Source organism: Ascaphus truei, chromosome 22, assembly GCF_040206685.1.
Source record: "Ascaphus truei isolate aAscTru1 chromosome 22, aAscTru1.hap1, whole genome shotgun sequence".
Lineage (NCBI taxonomy): Eukaryota > Metazoa > Chordata > Amphibia > Anura > Ascaphidae > Ascaphus > Ascaphus truei.
The window spans coordinates 18,390,128-18,414,748 of record NC_134504.1 but is presented as its reverse complement, the minus strand read 5'-3'; the positions used below and the strand labels follow the sequence as shown (position 1 = coordinate 18,414,748).

General features: G+C 43.8%; 2 protein-coding genes across 7 annotated transcripts in view; one reads left to right on the top strand and one right to left on the bottom strand.

Annotated features, from left to right (window-relative positions):
• Positions 1-1,442: 1,442 nt before the first annotated feature.
• ARSG (arylsulfatase G) overlaps positions 1,443-24,621 on the top strand; it is a 118,156-nt gene continuing 94,977 nt past the window's right edge. For 2 of the 6 annotated variants that reach the window (XM_075580108.1, XM_075580114.1), the window contains exon 1: positions 1,494-1,616. The gene's annotated coding sequence lies outside the window, so the exon portion shown is untranslated. The other 4 variants (XM_075580112.1, XM_075580110.1, XM_075580109.1 and 1 more) reach the window with 4 other exon arrangements.
• SLC16A6 (solute carrier family 16 member 6) lies at positions 4,709-23,316 on the bottom strand. The gene is made up of 6 exons (XM_075580115.1): positions 23,048-23,316; positions 19,238-19,479; positions 18,198-18,341; positions 14,291-14,419; positions 12,714-13,532; positions 4,709-5,976 (listed from the first exon to the last, which is right to left on the bottom strand). Exons 2-6 carry the CDS (start codon positions 19,470-19,472, stop codon positions 5,729-5,731), a joined length of 1,575 nt encoding a protein of 524 aa, XP_075436230.1. The 5' UTR covers positions 19,473-19,479; positions 23,048-23,316; the 3' UTR covers positions 4,709-5,728.

The window sequence follows — 24,621 nt, the reverse complement described above, 5'->3', positions numbered from 1 at the left end:
CCCAAGCTGGTCAGGTCACTATGTCCAGAGAGGTAATACCAGTATAGACATACATGTCCAGTATTACCTCAAATTTTTTACTGGACAGTGTCCAAATACAGGACAGTCCGGTTCAATACTGGACACCTGGCAACCCTAGGCCGCTGACAGGGATGCACAAACTGGGGAGGAGGGACAGGGCACGGGCGGTTGCAGAGGCCCTGCGCTCTTCCCCAAGGCATTTAAGTTAAATGCCGGGGGTCAGCGCGAGGCCTCTGCAACCTCAACTTACTGAGATTCAGTAGGCTAATGAATGTGTCGCCATGGTAACACGCTTCAAATGACGCTGCGGGGGTCACATGACCCGCAGCGTCATTTGACGCCGGGTCACAGAAAAGGGAAGGGTGGGCACACAGGGGGGCACTGCTCAAAAACTTTGCGCACCCCTGCTGTATTACATGGTGTATACACCTCTGTATATTTTATAGCCACTTTATTTAACTCCTACTGTTCTGCAACACGTCACAGGCCTTTATTATTTTTTACCAACAAATAGATCTGTTTATTTCCCGTTTAAGCTGCATCACGATACTGTTAAAGTGATAATCTATGCAGGCTGTCATAATCTAAAACAGGAGTGGCCAACGCCGGCCACCAACAGGTCAGTTTCAAAGGACATCCCTGTGTCAGCACAGGTGGCTCAATCAGTGGCTCAGTCATCGCAGGGATATCCTTTGAACCTGATCTGTTGGTGGCCGCCCCTGCTGCACGATGTTGAAAGATCGGTCATCCTTAACTTCTAAACTATTTGGAGTATTAAGTAACAAGGCCAGGTTTATGGAATGGAAAAAACATCCTACTGCTTGGACTGGGATTATTTTATTGAATAAACCTCATGCTGATATTTGGCCCCACGTGCAGACAGGAGTTTTTAATCAACCCCACAACCATTACAGTTCTTTATTTTATTACATTTATTTATTTAAATGATTTGCTATTTATCTATAGCATTATTTTTTTATTACAATGATTAATTTAATGATTTGCTTTTCATTGCATTATGTAATTACTATTATTTTTTGTATTACATTTATTAATGTAATGCTTTGCTTCTTATCTATTGCATTATTTAATTATAATTTGTTGCAATGGTATAGACTGGCATATTATCAACTTAAAAAGGTCACTGCCTTTCTCCTGTGAAGCTTTGATTCTCTCCCTCCCCTTTATCCCTCCCCTTTATCCCTCCCTCTCCCTTTTATCCCTCTCCCTTCCTTTAATCCCTCCCTTTTTAGTCCCCCATCATCTCTCCCCCCCCCAGCTCAGTGATGCTCTCAGCCCTCATTTGCATAACGACTGTAAGGGCATGCTTGCCAAAGACCAAGATGGCCGCCACCCCTAGTCACGCGCCTAGGACGTCGCGTCTGCTCATCTCCATAGCAACGGAGAGAAGGGGCGTGTAGGAGCAGGCGGGACCTGCCAGGTAGGCCGCGGTAGGGAGGGAAAGAAAGAAGGGCGGGGGTGTGAGTTCTGGGAGGGGCTACCCCGCGCACCACTGGCTGCTGGGGCGGGTTGAGTCTTGGCGGGGATCCCCTCGCTGCCTGGGAGGGGAGGAACTGGCTGCTGGAAGGTCCCAGGTAAGAGCAGGGAGAGGTCCCCACAGAGAGCAGGAGCTGCCTTACTACAGGAGGGGGAGGGAATCATCATCATTATCATCACCATGGTTACTATGTTACATGTGGATAACTTCGCTGTATCTCAGGCGCAATACGTTTGGAGTAAGTTTGTTGTGTCATTATTCCCCCAGTTATACCATTAGTGTTGTGTTTAGAGCAGAGATTCCCAGCAGGGCGGCGTCTCCAAAACATCTGTCATTTTAGGGCTGGAGCGGCTCAGTGAGTAAAGACAGTCATTTTGATAACAATGACACTGACTCAGAAGCAGGGAACCTGGTTCAATTCCTGGTGTCAGCTCGTTGTGACCTTGGGTAAGTCACTTTTATCTCCCTGTGCCTCAGGCACCAAAGACATAGATTACAAGCTCTGCGGGGCAGGGGCTATATCTGTAACATTCCTATGTGCTGCGCACCGCACGCTATACTGTAATTGTGACACACTTTGAGTCACATTGGGGGAACAGCGCTATATGAAAATTATTAATGGCGTCTCCCAGGCAGTATAGTGGGTTCCTGAGCCCGTGTGGGGACTGTGCACTTAATAAAGCCCTAAACTGCACCTTGGGAGGGGGTATAATTATCACATGGAGCAGGCGTTCCGAAGCCGCTCTCCCACAATGCTTTGCATCCACAGCAGCAAAGCATTGTGTGGTGTGACTTTGGAAGCTCCCGCAGTGAGTGACAGCTATACCAACCATGCTGCCTGCACACACTGAGGGGCAGTTTGGGGGATTATTAAGCGTGTGTTCCCCCCACAAGCTCAGGACACTATACTGCCTGGGATCGGTCACACAGTTTTGTTTGTGAAAGTCTGATGGGTCGGCAATAAGATTGATTATAGGCTAAAGCTGTAAAATTATTCATTTAGTAATGGCCGGAATTTTTGCAGCTTGCGATGTGTTTATTTCCAACCAATCAGCTTTCAAAACAGCTCTGAGACAGGTCAGGGGATTGGCCAGATAACTGCCTGCTGCTGCAACTCCTCCCCCTCCCTCCATGAACAGAGCTTAATTTTGATTTGAGGAGCGAGAGTGTTTGTGTAACTGCAAAGTAAGTGTGTGTGTGTGTGTGTGTGTGTGTGTGCACACAGAGGGGGTTGAAGTGTGTGGATATAGATAGCTGCAGTGTAAGTGTATATGGAGGTGCTTTAATGTATTTACCATTTTATTTTAATAAAAACAAAATCTATATAACTACAAAAGTGTCTATTATTTATGAAAAAAGTCTATAATAGTAATAATCTCTTCAGAACAGGGTATTTACTGGCCAATAATGCCCTGGCTGGGTTAAAGTCCCTCGGCTTCGCCTCGGGCCTTCAACTCTTCCAGCCAGGGCATTATTGGCCAGTAATGCCCTGTTCTTCGGGGATTATTACTTAATTAATATGGAGCTCCCAGAACAAATATTTTCCGCAGGGGGAACCCATGTACTGAAAAACCAGAGCAAATGGTTTAACCTTGCACTTTGTAACAACTAATTCCTATAACTTGCTGGGGGCCAGAAATTTCAGGTGGTAATAATACATCAACCAGACTATAGCACATCTTTACGAAGGGGGGCAATACCAGCGGTGCAATCCAACCTCACTGTGCTATACCCAGGAGAACAGAAGTTTATAGTCAAACGCCACTTTTTTTCCACATGACTGATAGTTTAAACCTAAAGCAGAGTGTGCAGAGCAAGGCTGCGTCCCGCTGGCGCTGAGTGTGCTGTGCGCTCGGCGCTTGCCGCTTTAACTTCTTGTACTCTTTATGTGGAAGTCCCCGCTCACACTCTCCTAAACTTGGCGCTTGAGACAACAAAAAGTGACTTTGAAGCGTGCTCAACATGCCCCCAACGCGCGCACTTGCGAAATACACAGGACACCCGGCGCTCATGCTTAGAGAGTTGATGATGTCACCGCTCTCAAGCATGAGCGCGGTCAGCGCCAGAGGGGACGCACCCTAAGTGTGAATAGTTTTAGGGTGTGGGGGGAAAAAAAGTAAGGTACAAGAATATGAAAATAACTAGTGACCAAGGTCTAAAAAGGCATACATAAAATATGAAGTGAGCAAACTTACTTGATAGCCATATTGTCTTGTAGGGCTGTTTTTAACTATTTTTATTTTTTTTAACAAGGTGCCAGTGTTTCATATCATCCAGTTACTCAATGATTGAGTTTATTAACCCTTCTGCTGCCCTAGTGGATAGCAACACGTGCTGCAGAACGGTAAACCGCCTTTGGCCGTGATTATAGTGGCCGCCTGTGCAACATTGCGCGTGCCGTGAAGAAAAGGCCGAACCTCTATGCGGCAGGCCAATTGAATTTGTTTTTCACGCGACGGGCGCGTCGTGAGCGGTTCAGCCAATGAGGGCCAACCACTCACACGACACCTCCACCACGCCTCCCTGTCACCTACAGCCTAGTGCATGTTTCACGCGTGACTATAATCGCGGCCTTATAAAACTGGCCATGGCATTTACATTAAATACAGTATTAATACTAACACCCTGGTTAAGAAACATTAGGTTCTTTGTGCTAAGGGGCTGCAATTTTCCTGTTTACTTACACGAGACAAGCCTTGCCACTACCCCATTCTGGATTACAGTCACCTGAGTACTGTGGCTTCCATTTTTGAAGCCCATTTTTGCTCTGGGGAGCACCCTTCATTTTAACTTTATATTAATAAACGTGTTTTTATATTATTCACATCATACCGTATTAGGTGCTCTGAGCTCTGCCTTTTCATGTTTGGTTATACCGTTATTATCTAACAACATAGTGTGATTGAGTGCTGTTATGTAGGGGATCCTACTGGTCTATTGGCCCTTCTTGGGTCGGTTGATTATCAGTGTTTGTAATGGTGTTCACTTTTTGTTCTCCCCCCACTGCATCGCAACACACACACACACACACACACACACACACACACACACTGGGAGAACTTGGTGAAACCTTTGCATACACCAATGTGTTTGTATTTTGTCTGGCGGTGACTGGGTTAATAAACATGGATCTTACGAATTTTAAACCTATAATATTACCGTGGTTAGTGGTGAGACATACGCATCATGTAACCGGTGGAGAATCTTTTATTCAAAAGCATCCAGTGTCCAGAACGATATTAATACTTTAGTCGTTACAACTTTTGTCTTTTATTTAAATACTAGCTGGAAAAAAAATATATATATCAAGTCCTGAGGCACTATAGGAAAAACTGCAGCGTTCCTACACAAATGTAAAACAAATCTGCTTATGCAGGTCTGCTTTTGTCTAGCAAACTCTAAAAATTGGTTGATAGCAGCTTTTTCTACAATAATTTAATAAATATTTGGTTTACATTTGAAGAAAAAAAATTTTGTACGTAGTTGATACAGTGTATGTGATTTTTAAATAGCGACACATGCGATAATAAACCTTTTTGAAATGCCAGCAGTAACTGCCCCTAACCCAGGGGTGGGTAGCGCCAGTCCTCAAGGGCCACCAACAGGTCGGGATTTCAGGATATCCCTGCTTCTGCACAGGTGGTGCAGGCGAAGACGGAAGCAGGGATATCCTGAAAACCTGACCTGTTGGTGCCCCTTGAGAACTGGTGTAGCCCACCCCTGAACTAACCCTCTTGCTGCCGAGCTGGACAGCAACTCTTAATTCGCAGCGAATTACTAGCCCGGGTTATAAAAGATGGGCCCGCAAAAATATCGCTTTGCAGACTGCAAAAGGTTTGACCGCGTGTGGCACAAATTGTCCTACGCTGCTATATCCAACATCCGAAGAAAATCTGCTAGTGTAGGTTGCTCAACCGTTAAATAATGACGTACCCTGCAATGCTATTGGCAGCGGTGTATAAACTGGCCAGTCACTTCTGTAGGAATAAATACCCTTTCTTAAATGGAAGTGGATTGCGTTTCTCCCCATCCTAACGGTCAAAGAACATAACGCCACCATAATCTCTGATTCGTGTTTTCATCTTATTTTGCGTTCCCTTTATTGCCCAATGGACCTGCCATGCCGCCCCTCTGGCAGGGAAAGGGTTGAAGGCGGTAAAGATGACCTGGTTGGTTTTATCCGCACTATTGACTTGTGATTGAGGAGCCTTAAGCCAGGCTTTGGCAGCTTTTGCTCAACCCCTCCGTTTTCCCCAAGTCCATTTCCAAGAAATCCACTGGCATTTCCTGCGGATCTTGGCATGTGGCTGGGTCGTGGCTGGTCGCCGGTGGCTTCCTTCTGCAAAGTCCCTTCTTGCACGGTCTTACCAAGGCCAGAAACAGGGCACCCAGCGCCATGCCGACGGCACAGGAGTAAAATGCAGACCCGTAGTTTTGTGTTTGATCAACTAGCATGCCTAAAAGGAGAATAAATAAGGTTAGTTTCTGTCCCCGCCCCCTTTCAGTGACATCAACATTTGGTTCTCCATTGACGAGCATCAAGTGCACGCAGCTAGTTTATACACTTGTATGGCCTATGCATGCAACACAACAGGTTTGTGAAATGCTATTCCACCGGTGTACAACAGACATGCAGAACTAATACTCTGCTCGGAAGTGCTGTATCTCACTGGAGTCATATATAATTTTCTCTATGTACAGATGTGTATGTATGTATGTATGTATGTATGTATATATGTATGTGTATATATATATATATATTTAAGCATGTCCTTGTTTGAAACCAAATCTTGGAAAGATTGAAATGCAGAATGGCGAATAAAGGACTAGATCTGGCATAGCGTAACAATCCTATAAAAAGAAAAAAATTGATGCAAAGGGCTCTGGGAAGATGTAAAAAATAAACTCCATTTAAATGGCCGTATCAACAAACATGACTCTACAGAGACTTTGTTCTTTTTAATTCTTAAATTACGGATTCAGTTTGCTTTTGATTTTTAAATCAATCCACCCTGGTTACAAGTTGTAAAGCTTTACTGAACAAGTCAAAAGGATATAAAACAAACATGTGATAAGACTAACCGTTCCCACAACTTAGGGGGAAAATAGCCAACAGTGTTGACCTGTCAAAATGTGTGTTCTGCACCTAATCTTAGAGTTTTTGTAGGGTCGGTTTTAGACATGAGATACTTAAGGTCTTGTGTGGTGAGTATAGTGGTGCTCAAAATCAAACATGTCTCTGTAATCAACTTATTGATTAAGTCTATCAATGTCCAGATGCTAATAGGATGTCCCATATATTTGACTAGCTGATATACTCAGCGTTGCCCGGGATTGAATGGTCCCACTCCCCCCCTATCTCCGCTTCACCTTTCTCCCCCCTGTCTGTTTTTACCCCGCTGACAGCAATCTGCCCCCCCCCCCCCCGCACATGAATGTGACCCCTTCCTTCACATCATAAGCCCCCCCCATTCACACCTATGTCCCGGCCCCCCCCTTCACATCACTGATGTGGGTGGGTGACTGAGTGGGTTAGTGACTGGGTGGGTGAGTTAGTGACTGGGTCGGTGAGGGTGCCTTAGGCTGCTGCGGCATGTAGATAGCGGGCGGGGTGGCATGTAGATAGCGGACGGGACTGGATCCCCCCCCTCACGCGGAGAGGAACCTTTGGGGAGGCGGATGTGAGGGCAGGAGGCGGGAGAGGGTGGTGCGGCTGCGGCGTTGCCCCTGACGGGTTGTGAGGTGACGGGAGCAGGGGCGGCGCTCACCCCCTCCCCCCCCACGCGCGGCCAAGCAGGGTTAAGGGCGCCGCGAGGGAAGGTAGCGGGAGGTGAGCTGCGGGAGAGGGGGGTTGATCGGGGGGGGGGGGGGGGTGAGCCGGCCGCGGGGTGAGGAAGAGGCCGGGTTGTTGTGCGTGTGTCCCTCCCCCCCAGCTAAGCAAGCCAATGAGGCGGGCGGGGCCACGGACCAATCTGATTGGCCAGAGGCTGAGTGACAGACTGACGGACCAATCAGATTGCCCATAAGAACAGCAAACATACAACGTTTTCAATTATATAGATATTATATAGAAGATATATAGATATATAGATAGATGAGTGCTGATAAAGCCTGAGAGGGATATGTGCCTAGTGGTGTCAACCTGACAACCACAAATATGGACACATAAATAAACACCCAAAAACTAAACTTTTAAACTAGGATGGAGGGGGGAGGGGAATGAAACAGAATTAACTAAATGGAATAGATGAGGATACAAGGTGGTATGGAGGTAGAATGGGGGCAAGTGCAAGTTTGACAAGCAGCAGATAAGCTAATAGTACAGGCTGAAAAAAAACTTAAATGCATGCTTGCTAATGCAAGAAGCCTGACAGATAAAATGGGGGAGCTTGAATTAATAGCTGCAAGGGAGCAGTATGATATCATAGGCATTACTGAAACATGGTGGGATGAAACTCATGACTGGACAGTTAATTTAGAGGGTTATTCTCTTTTTTCGGAAGGATCGAACAAATAGAAGGGGAGGTGGAGTATGTTTATATGTTAAACCGGATCTAAAACCTATTATAAGGGATGATGTCTATGAAGGGAATGATGAAAATGTAGAGACTTTGTGGATAGAAATTAGCAGTGCAGATAAAGGTATAAAGAAAATGTTTGTGGGAATATGCTATAAACCACCAAATATCTGTGAGATTGAGGAAGCTAAAATACTTTTGCAAATGGAGAAGGCATCAAAACTGGGTCATGTTTGCATAATGGGGGATTTTAATTATCCAGACATAGACTGGGGCAATGAGATTAGCGTTACAACAAAAGGAAACAGGTTTTTGGGGGTGCTTAAAGACAATTATATGACCCAAATTATTGAGGAACCAACCAGGGGAGGGGCAATACTGGATTTGGTCATATCAAACAATGTAGAAGTAATAACAAATATTCAAGTCCTGGAACATTTGGGTAACCGTGATCATAACATGGTCTCATTTGAAATAAATGATCAAAAAACAGATTACTTGGGTTCAACAAAGACTTTAAACTTTAGAAAGGCAGATTTTAATAAACTGAGGTCTAATCTAGTAGTAATACAATGGGATGATGTTTTTGCAGGGAAAAATGTAGAAGATAAATGGGCAGTCTTTAAAACATTGTTAGAAAAGCACACTTATCAGTGTATACCCTTGGGTAATAAGTATAAAAGAAATAAGTCAAAACCAATGTGGCTAAATAAACAGGTAGGGGAAGAAATGGACAAGAAGAGGAAGGCGTTTAGATTCTTTAAGTCAGAAGGGACAGAGACATCGTATCAGAATTATAAGGAATGTAACAAAAATTGCAAAAGGGCAATCAAATTAGCAAAAATGGATAATGAAAAAAGGATTGCAATAGAAAGTAAGGTCAACCCTAAAAAGTTCTTTAAGTACCTTAATAACAAAAAAATGAGAAAAGAAAATATAGGACCCTTTCAGTGTGAGATGGGTAGGCAGATTATTGGAGATAAGGAAAAAGCAGAGGTATTAAACAAATTCTTTGCCTCTGTGTTTACCAGGGAAGAATCAAGTTCAATAGTAGTGCCGCAGGAGGAAGCCACAACCTCCATATTAATGAACAATTGGTTAACTGAGGAAGAAGTTCATAAGCGACTTGAAAAAATTAAAGTAAATAAGGTACCTGGCCCTGATGGCATACATCCAAGAGTTCTCAAGGAGTTAAGCTCAGTAATAGCAAAACCATTATAATTAATATTCAAGGACTCAATTTCCACAGGCTCAGTACCACAAGATTGGCGTAAAGCAGATGTGGTGCCTATATTTAAAAAGGGAGCTAGATCACAACCGGGAAATTACAGACCTGTAAGCCTGACTTTAATAGTAGGGAAACTACTTGAAGGTTTAATACGGGATAATATTCAGGAATACCTAATGCAAAACAAAATTATTAGTAATAGTCAGCATGGATTTATGAAGGATAGATCTTGCCAAACTAACCTTATTTGTTTCTTTGAGGAGGTAAGTAGGAATTTAGACCAGGGTAATGCAGTTGGTGTGGTCTACTTAGATTTTGCAAAGGCTTTTGATACGGTTTCACACAAGAGGTTGGTGTACAAAATAAAGAAAATTGGACTCAGTAATAATATATGCACCTGGATTGAAAACTGGTTAAAGGACAGACAACAGAGGGTTGTCATAAATGGAACTTTTTCAGGTTGGGCTAAAGTCGTGAGTGGAGTACCTAAGGAATCGGTACTGGGACCCCTGCTTTTTAACTTGTTTATTAATGACCTTGAGGTCGGCATCGAGAGCAAAGTCTCCATCTTTGCTGATGATACTAAATTGTGTAAGGTAATAGAATCAGAGCAGGATGTAATTTCTCTCCAGAAGGACTTGGAGAGACTGGAAACTTGGGCAGGTAAATGGCAGATGAGGTTTAATACAGATAAATGTAAGGTTATGCATTTGGGAAGCAAGAATAAACAGGCCACTTACAAATTAAATGGGGATAAATTGGGGGAATCCTTGATGGAGAAGTATTTAGGAGTGCTTGTAGACAGCAGGCTTAGCAATAGTGCCCAAAGTCATGCAGTAGCTGCAAAGGCAAACAAGATCTTATCTTGCATCAAACAGGCAATGGATGGAAGGGAAGTAAACATAATTATGCCCCTTTACAAAGCATTAGTAAGACCACACCTTGAATATGGAATACAATTTTGGGCACCAATCCTAAGAAAAGACATTATGGAACTAGAGAGAGTGCAGAGAAGAGCCACCAAATTAATAAAGGGGATGGACATTCTAACTTATGAGTAGAGGCTAGCAAAATTAGATTTATTTACATTAGAAAAGAGATGTCTAAGAGGGGATATGATAACTATATACAAATATATTCAGGGACAATACAAGGAGCTTTCAAAAGAACTATTCATCCCACGGGCAGTACAAAGGATTCAGGGCCATCCCTTAAGGTTGGAGGAAAGGAGATTCCACAAGCAACAAAGGAAAGGGTTCTTTACAGTAAGGGCAGTTCAAATGTGTAATTCATTACCCATGGAGACTGTGATGGCAGATACAATAGATTTGTTCAAAAAAAGGTTGGACATCTTTTTAGATGGGAAAGGTATACAGGGATATACCAAATAAGTATACATGGGAAGGATGTTGATCCAGGGATTAATCCGATTGCCAATTCTTGGAGTCAGGAAGGAATTAATTTTTCCCCTTAATGGGGTTTTTTGTTTGCTTCCTCTGGATCAATAAGTAAGTATAGATATAGGATAAAGTATCTGTTGTCTAAATTTAGCATATGTTGAACTTGATGGATCTACGTCTTTTTTCATCCTCATCTAATATGTAACTATGTAACTAGGCAGCAAATTCCAGTTAATAACAGGATAGGATCCAGGGCACTGTGGCCCGTTACCTGCTAACTTCCACGAACATCCTTCGTGGCATCCACGGAGTGCAGTCTGTAGATTGTGAAGATCCAAGGTTATGATGGCACAGCCAACGACGATCAAACTTGATTAAAAAAAATGGAAAAATCCAGGGCAAATGCCACATAAACAGATCAGTTTATTGGAGGCTTCAGTAACAATAGGACTACATGAACGTACCTACGCGTTTCGTGCTGGAGCACTTTATCGAGTAGGTGCGTTCATGTAGTCCTATTGTTTGATCGTCGTTGGCTGTGCTCTGTTATACATCATAACCTTACAGTAGATCTTGGCTAAACATTTGATTTACCTTCAGCATTGAGGGAATAACAATGCCTTGCAGAAGCAAAGTGTTTCATGTCACAAGTATGGCGCTCTTGATATCGTGTTTGTGTTCAGAGTTTTGTTTCGGGCCACAATGACCCAAAACATGGTGTAACCCGCCACATCTCTACTCGTTCACATTTTAAGCTATTGCTCATTCTATTATTGAAGATGGAAGTCCAGCCAGGGAGGTTACTAACCTCACGTGAGTATGCAGTGTGAAAAACAGATAAATGGGTTACAAAAATGAGTCAAGGACAGAGGCAGACAGTCTTTTTAAAGCAAAAAACAAGTCTGTTTCAGGTTTAATTGTTCAACGACAAAAAAAAAAGACCTAGTGCCACCTTCAACAAATTATTAAGTTACATACTATCTGTTCTTCTCATAAGTAAGGGTTAATCCCTTGGCCAAAGCGTGTAACCATGCCACGGTTAACCCTTTACTGTCCTACACAAGTTCTTTTTACCTCTGCTGGGGGAAGAGGTTAATAACCGTGGTGTGGTTACACGCTTCTAATGCTTTGGCCAAAGCATTAACTGATGACCTTTACTTATGAGAATAATAACAGATGGTATGTAATTTAATAATTTGTTGGAGGTAGCGCTGGTTTTTTTTGTTGTCTTTAGTTGTATACATTAAATCAGGGGTGTGCAAACTGGGGGGGAGCGAAATTTTCTGGGGGTGCGGTGCAGCACAGATGCCCCGCGCTCTTCCCTAAAACATTTTAATTAAATGCCAATGGAACGCGCGAGGCCTCTGTATATCTCTTACCTTATCTCCGGTGGCTTCTGGCGATGTTTCGCCATGACAACGCAGTCAAATGGCGGTGTCAAATGATGCCGGAGATATGGTGAGGGGGGAGAAGGATTCAAGAAAAAAAAGTTTGCGCACCTCTGCATTAGGTCACTACCCAATAGCACTAGTATTGATACGTACGTATGTATGTTTTGTGTTGAGCTTGCAGGGACTGTGTACAAGTTTAATTTTACCAAAATGATCATAAGTGAAGAGATCTTACAAGTATTTCAGGTGCACTCTCTATGGCCCTTATTCAATAGAAGAGTTATAACTCCATGCAAATGAGACAAACATTTACCCAGCACAGCTAAGTGGCTTCACCGTATTGAATAAGTATATCTGAAGACACTTCTTGAAAGCTCAAAGTTTCACTCCTTCAGGACAAATGTGGCTTTAAGAGCTGTACATGTAGAAAAGGTTAAGTTTGGCATTGTGTTATAGCAGGTGGATTACCAAATGTGTCCTCAGTTATTGGTGTTGTGGACAAGTGTGTGGTCTTTAGACTTCCAAGACTATCTATATTGTTCCCTGCTTCCAACGCAGAATATCATTGAGTTATTACGCAAAGATCACATACTCGCAATAAATACCTCTTTGTATTAGTGTAAATATTTATGAAGTGTACTAAAACGTCTTAACTACCTCCAAGTGGTGGTCCAGCCAGCCCCGCGATGCTTTGAATAAATACGTAGACTCCGACCCCCGATGACATCTTCTCGATGCCGACAATGTCCTCTTCAGCCACCAGTGGGATGTGCGTGCCTGTCACGGTCCCCAGCATGCATCCAAAAAACACGCTGCAGATCATCAGCCCCCAAAAGTCAAAGGCAAAAGGGAAGGCAATCAGAGCCAGACACAACAGGATGACGAATACAAGTTCAATGTAAATCTTGCGGATGGGCTTCTTGTTGAGGACCCAGCCGGCACCGATCCTTCCAAAGACTTCAGCGATGGCCATGGCCGATAACATGTAAGCAGAGCGATCCTTGTCAATGCCCAGACTCAAACTGAGGGGGATGATGTACAGTGATGGTGCGAAGAACCCAAGGGTGGCAAAGAGACCAAAAAGTGCATAGCATATAAAACTGGAATTTCTTAATACTGAGAAGTCCAGGAGTGGCTGAGTTTTATTTTTCTCTGGTTCCACCTGCTCAACCATCTCTTTTCCCTCGTCCGGTTCTTCTATCGGCTTTTCGGGTTTCATACTCGCCGGTACATTCTTAGGTGAGGTAGATACTTCGACTCCAGAGTCTATGGAGTCTATAGACGTGTGCGTTTGCTCGTTCTCAAGCATGTAAGTCGTCTCCGGGTTGTCCACTTTCGGAGGCTCTTTGGCTTCTTCCGGGGTTTGGATTACAATCGGTCGAAGCAGGGCACCGCAGACCACAATGTTCAACTGGAGAGCCCCGACTGTCAGTAGACTGTATCTCCAACCGATCTGGTCGTTTAATGCAGTGATGGCTGAGGATTGAAAGAATAAATAGTGTGAGCAGCTTCATAAAGTCTTCAATGCCAATTGTCCTGTTTTGAGGTTAGGCTTAACAACATTGACCAATGTGAGTTGGCTGTGTGCCCCAGCCTTGCTGTATTAAGGAATTCTATCATAGTATTGTCAGATGCTTTTGAATTGAGTTTTGGCTGTCGAGATACATGTTTGTGGTTTTCAGGATATCCCGGCTTCGGCACAGGTGGCCATCAGAATGACAGCCATCTGTGCTGAAGCAGGGATATCCCCAATACCTGGACTGTTGATGGCCCTTGAGGACTAGAGTTGGCCACCCCTGCACTAACCACATTGGTGCTGAAATATATAATGATATATATTCCCAGCGTAAAATTGCCCGTTTTTATACATCATCTCTGAACTTTTATACAGACAAGTTTAGCACTTAAATCTTTTATTTTCATACGGTTTACTCATGAAGAATCTAACATATTACTGTTACGCTAATCAAGTCGGCAGATTGGAAGAAAAATAATGGCAGGATGAGCATCAATTAATTAGCATTTTTCAGGATACCATCTTTGTAAATAGATGGTTTACTTGGTAAATCAAACTTGACGAGAGCTGTATGAATAACCCTTTTGCTGCAGCAGAATCTGGTGTTGCAAACCGCTCTGGTAACAGGTTTAGGTGGAATCCAGATACGTTGCAAGAAGCCCAGAAATCAGTTCCGTTCCTTTCCCCTGAGCGATGACCAATTCAAGCATCGGCATACCTGGTGCGAAGGCAAACACAGCAAAACATTCTCCAGTGGATGCAACGGCAGTGACCAGCGAACGCCGTTTGTCAAAGTACTGTGACAAAATGGTGACTGTCGGGAGAAAGCTAAGACAGTAGCCAAGGCCTGCGTGAGAGAAACCATTGGCAGTATAAGACACAAGCCAGTTAAGACAACACATTTCATAGAAGGAAAAGCATTTTGCTTGAAGCAGCATTACCTTTAAATGTAGTACTGTATTAGATACTGCCATCCCCCCTCCCCTCCATATGCCCTTATTAATACGTTATTTTTTTTTTGTTTCAATCTTTTTTATTAGGTTGTAACATATTACATTCATACCACTTTGGTCAAAAATCTTCAAGATGCAAGACATACAAAAGCACTTAGTAGTGTTTTAAACAATGACTAAAGTAGACATAGTTTGTGCCTGGCTATATCCTTGATTTCTCTTTGTATGTAAGGGCCGTTCTATAGTGGCGGGGCGTGCTACGCCGTGCGCGCGCACAGCAGTTGTAGATGGCTGAGGTTAGTCGGCCCTTCTATACAAGGGCCGCACGCGCGGCGGGGAGCCGACAGACAGCGGCGAAGACGGGGAAAATCATCTTTTCGCACCGCTACCGGCGCTGTGTGTATCTGCACAAATTTAATAAATATTTTATTTTTACCAATTTTTTTTTAAATAAATAATAAATTACACATACACACAAACACTGTATCTTCACAGCTCTCACAGTATACTTACAACAAAAAGCATGCGACACGTACACACGCCTTCGAACAGGCGCACGGCCGCACACACTATATAACAGTCCTCAGCTTGATAAACTTAAGACAGTGGCTTTATAATAATAACTTTGTAAATAAACCTTTCATTTTTTATTAACTGAACCTATAGGATAGAGAAGGTCAAGCGAGAAAGAGAGGAGGAAAGAGGGGGAGAAGAAGAGTGGGGAGCAACCAGCTTACCTTCCTGGTCAAGACACCGTTTAAATTTGCTCCATTAATCTATTCTGCTGTATTTTTTCTACCTCTTCATTTTGGCACCTGCCTTATTTCTTTTTTCTTTGTTTTAGTACATTTCTAGTCTGGGAACAATGGTTCCCATACTGTATCTTGTCAAATCGATCTAATAATTGGTTTAGTTGAGCCGACAGTCTTTCCATCAGCTTGACATTATTAACTCTTTGGATTACTGTGCGCCTAGATGGGGGGTATATATATTTCCACGCAGCTGCTATAGAGCAGCGAGCCGCTGTGATTATAAATGAGATTAATTTGCCTACAGGTGCCTGTAGTTCGTCCACCTGTTTAGCTAACAGGTAGGTCAAGGGGTCCAACAGAATCCTCCGTTCTGTACATTCAAATATCAGATTGTGGATCATGGTCCAGAGTTTCTGTATTCGTGGGCATGCCCACCAATTAATACGTTTTAATGTATGAAGCTTCCTTGGGTTGCTGTAGCAACTATTTAGGAAGCCACAGCACTTCCTCTTTTGAAATAGGCGGCCATATTGTGTGCCCTAGTAATCAGGATCTTTGCCGATCGATCAGGGAGAGTGGATCAATCAGCAGCTTAGATCATTACATTGCTGTAGGCAGGTAGTGAACTTCTATTAAAACAACCAATATGGCAACCGCCAACGCCACTTTAAAGCACAGGGCTCTATACTGGGGTACAGTTGAAAGGCGCAATTCATAATAGGACAGAAGTCATTAAGGACAGAGGCAAACGAAATGTATCAGATTATTACCTTTTAAAAAAATAAATATATAATTTAAACTTGACATTTCCATGGTAAACAAACGCTTTTACTTTGTTTGGCAAACACCATAGCTTAGTTTTGCTTGGTCGATCCAATGTAGATTAATGGGAACTTTTAGTGGCCCATCATTAGCGGGTTCATAGATGAAGTTAGTGTGGGGAGCCAGTGTGGATCCACTAAAAGGTATTCCAACCTACGGATAATCTACCAATTTCTTTATAGTCTATACAGTTGGTTGCAATAACAGTCCTGTTATAAATTATGTATATATAGATACCCTTCTTTCCCCACTGTATTATCCTCCATACCACCATTTCAGTTTGGTAGATTGTTTTTGTAACATCATATTGTTTTTAATATGCTTCAAAAGTTACTGTGTACACTGCTGTTGCCTTTTAACCTATTGCAAAGACTTGCTGCAGCCGCTCCGCTGATCTGAGCCGCCCCCTGCACACAATATGCCGGTTCATTCATCTCATTGGCTGTAAGAGACAGCCAATCAGACTGCAGTTCGGCGATTCGCGCCAACAAATTATGAAATCCTGATCAGCTGGCAGCGGAGGGGAGAGACCTATATCAGCGGGGTACTTGCAGTAAAATTTGGTTCTCTTTGATAAAGGGCGAAAGCCTGAAACGCGTAAGAGAAGTTTGTCAATCCACTACCATGATGTTGATCGTGAATTAAAGGATTTTTATTTACTCTGGTGTTCAGCCCCTGCATCCATTCTGCTGTGCTCCGCTCCTACCTCTTTGAGGATTTCTACATACGGATAATCTACTTTGTCCAGGACAAACACGCCTGTTAGAACTTTGAACTACATTCTTTTGTTTACAAAGTAATTATGGTGCTATCATTATTCAAACAGACTAGAACTTTCCAACCTTTAGTTGGCTAAGCAACCCTATCATTTGTGAAATTCTGCAGAACCCCAACCCTTTCTATTAGCGTAACTGCGATCAGATGCATTGTAAGGAACCCCAACCCTCTCTAATAGCGCGTCGGAGATCAGATGCATTGTAAGGAACCCCAACCCTCTCTAATAGCGCGTCTGACATCAGATGCATTGTAAGGAACCCCAACCCTCTCTAATAACGCGGAGATCAGATGCATTGTAAGGAACCCCAACCCTCTCTAATAGCGCGTCTGACATCAGATGCATTGTAAGGAACCCCAACCCTCTCTAATAACGCGGAGATCGGATGCATTGTAAGGAACCCCAACCCTCTCTAATAGTGCATCTGACATGAGATGCATTGTAAGGAACCCCAACCCTCTCTAATAACGCGGAGATCAGATGCATTGTAAGGAACCCCAACCCTCTCTAATAGCGCGTCGGAGATCAGATGCATTGTAAGGAACCCCAACCCTCTCTAATAGTGCGTCTGAGATCAGATGCATTGTAAGGAACCCCAACCCTCTCTAATAACGCGGAGATCAGATGCATTGTAAGGAACCCCAACCCTCTCTAATAGTGCGTCTGACATCAGATGCATTGTAAGGAACCCCAACCCTCTCTAATAACGCGGAGATCAGATGCATTGTAACGAACCCCAACCCTCTCTAATAGCGCGTCGGAGATCAGATGCATTGTAAGGAACCCCAACCCTCTCTAATAGCGCGCCTGACATCAGATGCATTGTAAGGAACCCCAACCCTCTCTAATAACGCGGAGATCAGATGCATTTTAAGGAACCCCAACCCTCTCTAATAGAGCGTCTGCGATCAGATGTCAGTAAGTTGGTGCGTTACCTCACTATGCAACTCTGCATACATTAGTCACAATCGTAAAAACAAAGAGGGATCATCCACAAAAAGTTTTATCACATTGTTCTGGGGTGGCCAACTCCAGTCCTCACGGGCCACCAACAGGCCAGGTTTTCAGGATATTCCTGCTGCAGCACAGGTGGCTGTCATTGACTGCACCACCTGTGCTGAACTGAAGCAGGGATAACCTGAAAACCTGACCTGTTAGTGGCGCTCGAGGACTGGAGTTGATTACCCCTGAAAGAGTCAAACACCTAGTTTGTACTGTAGCAAACATTGTAATTACAGATATGCCATTATCAGATACATGCACGGTGGCCTATCAAGTATATTCACCATTTGCTGTTATACTTGTGTACCCCATTATACATACCCGACACCACACCGATCGTGATGTACATTTCAACCACGTTGCGTGCAAACGAGGCCGTGATCATTCCCAAACTGATTAGGAATCCTCCAAGCATCACCACCGGCCGATGTCCGAAACGATTGCTCAGGATCGTGGACAAGGGAGCTGAATGAGAAGTAGCACAGATCTTTTTAAATACCAGGTCATACGTTTAAAGGGTGAAAACAAAACAGGTCTCAACTGGTGAGAAATTGCAAGGCAGCAAAGACCCCCCTACTCAATAATAAAGATCAGCTTCATTCAAATGAACGGGAGTAAAATATTCTCTGGCACAGGGAACCATTGTCACAGGATAGTGACTCAAAGTTGCTTATGTGAAATGTGCATTACAGTCGGGCCCCGCTTCTCTGCGATCCGCAAATATGGCGATACCGGGAAGGGGACTGCCATGCATGTGCAGAACGGGGGAGCGGTTGAGTTAGCACATGCGCAGAAGGGGGGACTGCAAGTCTGCGTATGCGCAGAAGGGTAGGAGATGCCGAAAATCGGCGATTTTTCGCATTGCGGCGCCATAAAACGGAACTTGCCGTATGAGCGGGGCCCTACTGTATATTACTTGGCCGTACTGTTAACTACTATAGCATCATTGCCACGTAGGAGGGCTTTTTTGAAATGACAGCCAAGTAGACACAGCCATAAAGACTTTCTGCACCATTGTTACCATTTGTTTTCTGCCAGACATGATAAAACCAGCTTGGCACACTAATGATCACGGTTATTTAATAATAACTTTATATAGCTCTTTCTCCCCCCCCCCCCCCAATCCAGGATGGGCTGGTGCTGTAACTATTAAATGCCGGAGAGGTTGTGGCTCAGTAACTAAATCCCTGGGTAAACAGGTAGGTCTTATGCCTGTTCTTATAGAGCGCCAGGGGGCCTCTCGAACTGTGCTTCATCAAAATCTAAACCAACGCATTGCAGATTCCTATGGCAATGAATAGTGTAAATTGCTTTATTTTAGGCTTTTCTTAAGACCACAACTCCCAGCGTAGCCAACCTACCTGTAAAGGTCAGTACAAAAACACAGATGGAGATGATCCAGGATATCCTACTATTGCTCTCTTCAAAGTAGACCATGAGCTCGTTAAAGAAGACCCCGAACGACTTGATGACTCCATACGTAAATACTTCCACGAAGAAGAAGGCCACGGCCACAGTCCAGCCCCACCCTCCATCAGGCACTTTGGTGTAAACGTTGGCGCTAGAGCACTTCTTGACTGTTTCCATGGTTCTCATCTTCAGTCTGAGGACAGGAAGCAAAAAAAAAAAAGTACATCTAATTAATCATAATTCACAGCTTGGGCAGAATGCTTTCATGTTAATAGTAATGACAAATTAGGTTAGGTCTGCTCTGTAGTCTTGAAATAACCATTGTAGAATTCCAATGTCGTTAGATTTTATTCGGATGTAATAATCTAAACCCAGAGCAACATCTAATAAACTGGCTAACCTGTCTTTAACACTCATTAGTATGCAGAGTGTTGGTAATACATAGCCACAATTGCAAAATAGCACCACAAATGTAACCCTGAAAAGCTGTTTTTAGGAAACCGTTTTCACAGCCTTCTCACGGGTGTCTAATAATGCACTCCTAAAGTTCCCTCCCTCGATCGGAGGGCTTGGTGGTGTTAGAATACTTCTAGTGCAGGGGTGGTCAACTGTAGTCCTCAAGCGCCACCAACAGGTCAGGTTTTCAGGATATCCCTGCTTCAGCACAGATGGCTCAGTCAATAACTGAGCCACCTGTGCTGATGCAGGGATATCCCAAAAACCTAACCTGTTGGGCCTTGAACTAGAGTGGACCCCTGCACTAGTGCATCAGTGGTACACCACACAGGGTTAAATAAAAAAATCCTTCATTGGGTAAATACCCCTTTTCTGGTGCTTTTATTCAAATCCGACAGCATCACAGATCACTAGCACATGTGAGATGTCCCCCCCCCCCTCCCAAAAGACCCTTTCTAAAGATTCTAACTACATAACACAATGATTGCAGTGTCTGGCTTTGCTACCAGCGCGTCTCTTCCTGTGCGTGCAGTGACGGTCACTGCCAGTGTTTTCCATGTTTTCCATGTCTTCCTTTTTCTAGGAATTCTGCACGTGTAATGATGGGAGGACCTGCTCCCTTTATGCAATAGCTAGTTGCTCGTGGCGGTGCTCAGATGCTGTGCGTGCTAAAATTCCCCAACGAATCGCAGTGGACAGGTTTCAGCTTTCATCTTGATCACTGACACGACTTGTTTGCAATACCATTTACACTTGGAGTGCAGAACAATTAAACTTGACGCGATTTTACAGCACGCTTTTTGCTTTCTTGATTTGCAAAACTTAAGAGGGCAATTCTTGTGACCAAGTAGATATTGAAGAGTCCTTTGCCAGCGACTGCTACCATGTGTTGGAGAGAAATGTCTCCCGACTCCTCTAAAGTATGTGTTCAAGCTTCCGTTATTATGCGATCCTATTTTCACAAGCAGATCCCTGAATCTGTCAGACATTGGTTTCATTCTGCATTGAACGCACTTCCAATTACTTTAAATAGATTTGGACAGCATTTACACGGCCACCTCAAAAGATACATTATTTTGTCTGCATGACAAATTAGCTGTTAATATTGATCAAGAAGCCTTTCTTATATACTACAGATAATTGTAACGGTAACTTGATAAGCTGCACATGAAATTACAGCACCAGTTGTAAAAAAAAAATGTTTTTAAATCCCTAGCTACTATAAAATGAACAGATTAATATTCACGAAATAATCGGATGTAAACAATTCACAATGTACAGTTGCAATTCATTTCTCTCCCCCCCCCCCCTTCTCTCCCTTGTATTATGCGTTTCTGCTAATACAGAGCAATGCAAATTAGTCCGTTCTAATTTGGACTTTTACATAGCACAACCAGAGGGGAAAACATTGCATGCTAGTCGCTTGGTGGGGTTGAAAACCGCTTATTTCATTCTACTCCTGTATCCTACATGTCATTTTGAGGGAACACAACCCCAAGTACCATGACAAAATGGAACGTATTATTCAATGTAACGTACAGCACAGTAGGTTGAGTACAGGTCTGGCCAGTTACTGGCCGCATGTCAAATTCATACACATATACACAATGCATCTGATCTCAGACACGCTATTAGAGAGGGTTGGGGTTCCTTACAATGCATCTGATCTCAGACACGCTATTAGAGAGGGTTGGGGTTCCTTACAATGCATCTGATCTCAGACACGCTATTAGAGAGGGTTGGGGTTCCACAGAATATAATTAGAATCACAATATAATTATAGGGTTCCTTAACCAAAAAAAGTTGGAAACCCACTGCTTTATGCAGTGACTAACAGATTTTGATGATGTAGCACTCCAGATGCCCGCTTTGAGGATTGCAATGGGTTTAGTACAGATTGATGGTGTTCATTAACTACAAATTTTTCACGTTTGTGCAATAAATTGTGGCACAAGCGAAAGAAAACCTGGTGTTTTTTACCTACGGAACACTACACGTAAAGGGACAGATGTATGATTGTCCTAATAACACAGAAAAAAACAAAAAACTACAAATAGGATTGAGTTGCACTCGAGGTAAATATAAAATCCTAGAAATAATCATCAATGATTTTTACAAGTACACAAATTAGATAAATATCTTCTGAAAGTATAATTTATTTATTTATAAAATATTTTACCAGGAAGTAATACATTGAGAGTTACCTCTCGTTTTCAAGTATGTCCTGGGAACAGTATAGTATAGTATGGTATAGTTATTGGACTATATAGTCTCCGCGTCTAATATTACCCTGGAAGACGAGAATTTCCCACCCTTTTAAAGTTTACGGGTTACACCACCTTTGAAGTGCTGTCTTCTGCAGTTTCAAAATGTGCTGTTCTGGAGCAGTGCAGCAGTGCCAGGACACTGCAGCATGATCACTTATTAATGCCGCTTGCACACTGCAGTTGGGTGGACCAAAATCAATGGTTTCACTATACGGAAACAGACGCGTTAATGTCCATCAAATTTTAAAAAAGCAGAGCGCTGTAAACTTGGAGAACAGAAGCCCGCTTCAGCAGCGAGCAAACTTAGTATGGTTCATAGACATGTGACAAAAATGTTTAGGGGGACGGACAGTATGGTAAAAACGGTAAGGCAGACAACTGTAGCTATGAATGTATTTTGTGGCTTATAAATGACTGTTTATGGGCATGTCAGCACCTGTTCTATGACTGCCGCGTCCATGTATGACTAGATAGTCTTCTAAATGTGTCATAATATACATACACGAGATATATAGATGGATACCATGTATGTGTACGATAATATGAATTGCTATTATATATAATGAATCCATAGCTATAAAGGCACACTGTGTGGAGAGAGAGAGACACACACACACACACACACACAGAGACACGACGTTTCGGCTCCCATCTAAACCTTTTTCAAGAGCTGGGCTTCCGAAACGTCAAAATAAATCTCCCATTTTTTTTTTAACATTGGAGCACCTGACCTCTATTTGACTGTTGTACATAACCACATTTGGACAGTATGCACCCTACACTGACTCTTTCTACAAAAGGAACGGGGTGCCCAGGCAATTGAGACACATATGTATATGTCTCGGTATCGTGTTACCCGAGCTTTAATAATCAGAAATGAATGAACTCTCGTTATACTTGGTCTGTGTCTCTCAGTTCCCCAATCCCCAAAAAGGAGATGTTGTTGGCTGCCTGACCCAGTGTTGAAGTTAGTGATAGTGTGTGTCAGTGTGACAGACCTGTGTGTGTGACAGACTTGTGTGTCAGCCCCTTACTCACAGTACAGTGCGGAGCGGTCCGGCAGCAGCATGTCCTGATTAACCCTCGCGGTGCCACGTGCAGCCTTTTAAATGGGGCTTTAAACCTGCCAGGTCCCTGTGGGGGGGGGGGGAGAGAGAGGGGGCGCCCGCCGGCTCCTGCTCGGTATCTCCCGGTCTCCTCTCCCGGTCTCCCTTCTTCCCCGATCCCCCACAGCCCTTTTTCTCTCTGTCGGTTTATATATATATACCGGCTTTAGCCGGTCTGGGGCGTCGGGAGCGCGCCTGGAAGTGGCGGGGCCGCGCCTTGCACAGACGGGGCCGCGCCTGTTAACCCTTTGGCTGCCGGGTGCATGCAAGCAGAGGGGCGGGGAGGGGCGGCCTGGAGAAACGGGGGATAAGGGCAAGTAACAATTCAGTGATTGTTACAACATCATTAACCCCTTCAGTGCTGGGCACTAGTGCCTAGCTTGGGTAGCTCACTACCCCCTCCTCCAGCACAGAAGGTGTTACATAAAGCACACCTCTTCCAGCACAGAAGGGGTTATGTAAAGGACCCCCCTCTTCCAGCACATAAGGGGTTTCATAAAGCACACCTCTTCCAGCACAGAAGGGGTTACATGAAGCACACCCCCTCTTCCAGCACAGAAGGGGTTACATAAAGCACATACAGGGGGTGGCAAGTGAGTGCCACCCTAATGCAGTTGCCCGTCAATGTATAACCGCAATGCGTTGCTAGTTGGCAAAACGGCGTTGACGGCTGGAATTAAAGGGCACTGGGGGCAGAGAAGGGCTCGGGACAGCGCGGGGCGTAAGGGGAGCACTTTATTTCGTGCCCCCTTGGTCTATAGGGCATTTAAGGTGAGCGGACACCTCGTGGATATGAAGCGTCACTGCAGGGTTTTGTCCTTAGTTGGGCAAAATTTCGGTGTCCTGTATCCCGAATGAAGTAGAAATGGCCACGTGTCCAGTCGCGATAGTGCAGAGTAAATGAGTACTTCAGTATTAGGTGGTACCTTTTTTATTTGGACTAACAATGGATATTATTATAAGACAAGCTTTCGAGAGTTCTCCTCTCTTCCTCAGGTACCCCGTATCAGTAGTGTGAGGTTTTTCTGGTTGCAATACCTATTTACACCTTGGCTACCACTGCAAAGTTAGCCATGGGGTTAACCCATAGGGGCTCAACTCCAGCCCCACTCCCCGACAGGTCAGGTTTTAAGGATATCCTTGCTTCAGCACGGGTGGCTCAGTCAGTCCCTGCTTCAGCACAGATGGCTTCACCTGCTTCAGCACATCTGCGACTGAGCCACCTGTGCTGAAGCTGGATATCCTTTAAAACCTAACCTGGTGGGGGGGGGACTGAAGTTGAGCCCCCCACCCCCCCCCCCCCCCCGGTGTTATTGGACACACCTGAGATGTCTTCAAAAATGTAGTTTATAGGCATCCGGTTTTTCGAGACACTCCACGAATAAGTAACTTGTAACACTCATGTGTAAATGTATAGAAGAGACATGCGTTGCTGACTTTTCTAGTAGCAAAGAGTTTAATTAAAAGTGTATTATTATTTTTCAAGCCAATTATTTTGTAATCTAA

What these genes read in the sequence shown, in the direction of transcription:
- SLC16A6 (XM_075580115.1), bottom strand. Translation starts at nt 19,472, where the DNA reads ATGAGAACCATGGAAACAGTCAAGAAGTGCTCTAGCGCCAACGTTTAC. An exon ending in CACGATCGGTGTGGTGTCGG is followed by an intron (nt 14,420 to 18,197) that starts GTATGTATAATG and finishes TCTCTCACGCAG; the next exon opens with GCCTTGGCTACTGTCTTAGC. An exon ending in GGCTGGACCACCACTTGGAG is followed by an intron (nt 5,977 to 12,713) that starts GTAGTTAAGACG and finishes TTCTCCTTTTAG; the next exon opens with GCATGCTAGTTGATCAAACA.